A 3,606-nucleotide genomic window follows, 5' to 3' on the forward strand; every position below is an offset into this window, starting at 1 on the left:
ATTAGCACAGAAACAGAAATCGAACCGCATCCAAAGAACGGAAAAAACGCCTCCGAAGTGTTCTGTTGTTGGGGGCGATGTTCTGGTTTTTTGCGGTCCGAAGACACGCGCAACCGGCCACGCCGTACGCCGCACGCCACGATGGCTAGGGTGTCGTGTCTTCGCGATCAATTGAAGTGTGAAACTTTTGAAGCTTATAGGGCCACGCTGTGTACACAAAGTACGCCTGGCAGCACCCGCGATGGCCGTGCTAGGGGCGACCCTACCGCGGGGATTGCACCGTCGATCGCCGCGAGGGGCAGTTCAATTCGATTAGACCGGAGCGCACGGTGCACACGTGATTGGGGCACACGCCAGCCATGCGGATGCGCTCAGTCGTAGAGAACCTTGAACGGTGGGCCGCCCGCCGGGTTCGGTGAAGAAATGGACGCCACCTTCGACGGGTGAAAACTTTGGCAGACGCCTAGGATCCTAGGAACGCAAATCGGCACCGTTTGGAGTGGAGGGGTTGGTCTAGATGATTGATGTATAAAAGCGAATCCTTCAGCCAGCAGTCGGTATCAGTCAGGCCTAGGCACCGTCGGGGTTCCAGTGCAAGTCAAACCGAGAGGATCAGCGTGAAAATGATGCAGCTTTCGACGGTAATCGTGGTGCTGACCGTGGCCGGGGTCTGTCTGGCCTACGAGCACCACGGATTCGTCAGCGAGGTGAAGCACATCCCGTACAAGTACTACGGCGGCGGCGGTGGCATTGGCGGAGGAATTGGTGGCGGTTTTGGCGGTGAACAGGTATATACGACAGGGTGCGACAATCCTGGATGGCTCTCAAGTAATGCTCCTTTAATGCAGGGTGGATTCGAGGGCGGCATCGGCGGCGGAGGCATCGGTGGATACGAGGGCAAGGACTTTTACGCCTATCCGAAGTACAAGTTCGAGTACGGAGTGAAGGACTATCACACCGGTGACCACAAGAGCCAGTGGGAAGTCCGGGACGGAGATGTCGTCAAGGGAGAGTACACTCTGGACGAGCCGGACGGTTCGACGCGCATCGTCAAGTATCACGCCGACAGCAAGAACGGATTTGAGGCCATCGTCAAGAACATCGGCAAGGGAGGTGGCATCCAGCAGGAAGGAGGATCGATCGGCGGTGGTGGTGGCGGCGGTGAGGGTGGATTCGGAGGTGGCTACGGACATGGCTACAGCTATAGCAAGCTGAAGAAGTTCAATTAGACGCCGCGCTGGTTCGCCGATTCCTATTAATAAAGCCATTGCATGAGTATTCAAAAATTGCTGCAGAAGGAAGTTCAAGGTTAGCAAGCGCTCCGTGGTGCTCGTGTGCCGCGGCCACAACCGCCAATTGAGCTGCACCCCCGGGCGGGCCTCCGGTATGTGTTTGTGGAGTTCGATTGAACTCGCGGCCGGAGCGCCGCAAGTTGCCGTGTGGCTGGATTCTTAACGCATGGTTGCGCCCTGAATTCGCATCGTGAGCGCCGCGGAGTGCTGCTGCTGTTGCTATTTATGCGAAAAGTTATCCACGTTTCGCATCGGCGATCGACGCTTTGTGGAATTGGGGCGAACGTAGGCTTTGGGGTGTGTCTCTGCATGCTGCAGACTTGGGCGCTAATCGTTTGGAAGAAATTTGACTACAAGTTGAAGATGGAGAGAGCCGCGGGCGTGTCGTAACCGCCCCCGGGACCCGCACCACGGTCTGTGTTTACAAGGTGTTTATCGTTTCCGGTTCGTGGCCACCGTGCGGTTTACACACCGGTCGGACACATACATGCCGGTTGACTTACCGACGGGTTGGGGGGGGGAACCACAGATTATCCCGTTGTAACATTCTGACAACATCTATCAACGCAATTACCCGGCCGATGTTCCGCGCGCCCCGGATAAGGGCGAGGAGAACCGCTTGAGGCGCGCCCTCAATTACCTCGATTTGCCTCGCAGAAGCGCGGAATTGCCTCGTCGCCGTCGTCTCGTCGAAGAGAGTCCAGAGAGGTGGAACCACTACGACAACAACGCTCGCTCGGGTGGAACTCGGTGTCGTCGTCGTCGTCGCTTTATTCTTTAAATCCTATCTAGTTGTCGGCCCATTTGTTTGTGTTCAATCCGACAAAGTCACCACGACGACACTCGGTCGGTTGAAGTGTTTCCGACGCCCCGGTGTACCCAACACCGACCGAAGATACTACCGAATTTGCATGTCTACCCGAGGCGGGCATATTTGCGTTCCGTATGGTAAATTAATTAGAACACTTTAAACCGACCGAGGGTGGACCGGACCAGGGACGACGACTAAGCGCCCCACCAAAAAGAGCCGAACCGAACGGCCGACTCCACGATTTCGCAAGTCTAATTCGCACCGACCGGGCGTTTATCGTCTACCGAGTTCGGCTTCCGCGGTTAGGTCGCTCCGTTCGTTCCAACAGCTGTTTTGGTAATTTGGTTCGGCTCCCTCGGTGGTGGGCTCGGCCGGTTCCAGGGCCGGGGTGGCCCTTTTGCTATGACAACACTAATGTATGCGTAAATAAACAAAAACCCTCGCTCTCGGGTCCATCGGCTAAGGGACACTGGGGCCCCCCCCCCCGAAAGAGTCCCAAACGTCACCGGGTTTCCATGTCCACAATTTATGTACCGTGCCGTTGTTTTTTCATCAAGCCATAAAACATTCCATTTAATGGCAACCGAGACAGAGAGAGACCTTCGAAGCTTACCTTCTTTAGCCGGCGAAACTTTTGGCCATGCCAGGCCGATAACCATCGTCTGTATGACGGTGCCGCTTGTGGTGGAAATTCCCTAGCGAATGCAGAATTCGCGGCATCAACACCAGGAACACCGGAACACCGTGTTCCGACTGTTTGCTGTACAGAGTGTCTATTGTTTCAAAGCTAGTCTCTATCCGATTCCTCGCGGTCGGAACGACAATCGAAAATTGACGTAAATAGTCTGCGGTCATTTTGCTGTCAAAGCGAGTCGGCGCGGCCAAATATAGGCAAGGCGCTCTGTCACTTGTTGTTGTTGTGTTGTGGCCGCAGTTGTTTTCGCTAGTTTGCTGGCCGGAATCGATAAACATCTTGAAGTTTGTTTTTCACTCCCAAACGGGAGTGACCCCATGAGGTGTCGCGCAAGCCAAATCGTGTCCGTAGAATCGGATCGATAGCGGCCGGCTGGCCGGTTGTTCGGAGTCTAGGCTGCAAGATTTGGACAACTTGGAGCTTTAAGCATCGTGACTTGACCCGCTCCGGCGCCTCTTAAGGTCCAAATAAGCAGCCGGGAACTCACTTTAAAGCTTAATATGGCACAAAACGAAAATGAAACTCGAAATAATGCTATCTACTGTGTCCATTCGAATATGCATAGCCCCATTCGTCGGACGATGCAATCCGATACACGACGGCGCACGTCAACCTACGTCCGGCGAATAGTGCCCCTTAGCGGTTCCTTCTCCGGGGGCAGCGTAGAAAAAACCACAGAACTCCAGCGAGCCAGCCCGGAGTGGCCCAGCAGTTCACCTCGATTGCGTCCCACTGTGGCCACTAGGAAATGAAAGTCCCGCCCTTCCCGGAAGTGTCCGGCCCGTGCTTCCGAGAGGTTAGGTTTTTAA

At 55.1% G+C, this 3,606-nt stretch overlaps 1 protein-coding gene across 1 annotated transcript; it reads left to right on the forward strand.

The window, feature by feature from the left end:
• The first annotated feature begins 623 nt into the window (after positions 1-623).
• Positions 624-1,229, forward strand: LOC128276711 (adult-specific cuticular protein ACP-20-like). Its single transcript, XM_053015171.1, has 2 exons — positions 624-788; positions 849-1,229. The coding sequence occupies exons 1-2, from the start codon at positions 624-626 to the stop codon at positions 1,227-1,229; spliced, it is 546 nt and encodes a 181-aa protein (XP_052871131.1).
• The last annotated feature ends 2,377 nt before the right edge of the window (positions 1,230-3,606 follow it).

This window comes from Anopheles cruzii, unplaced genomic scaffold (genome assembly GCF_943734635.1).
Source record: "Anopheles cruzii unplaced genomic scaffold, idAnoCruzAS_RS32_06 scaffold02164_ctg1, whole genome shotgun sequence".
NCBI classification, from domain to species: domain Eukaryota; kingdom Metazoa; phylum Arthropoda; class Insecta; order Diptera; family Culicidae; genus Anopheles; species Anopheles cruzii.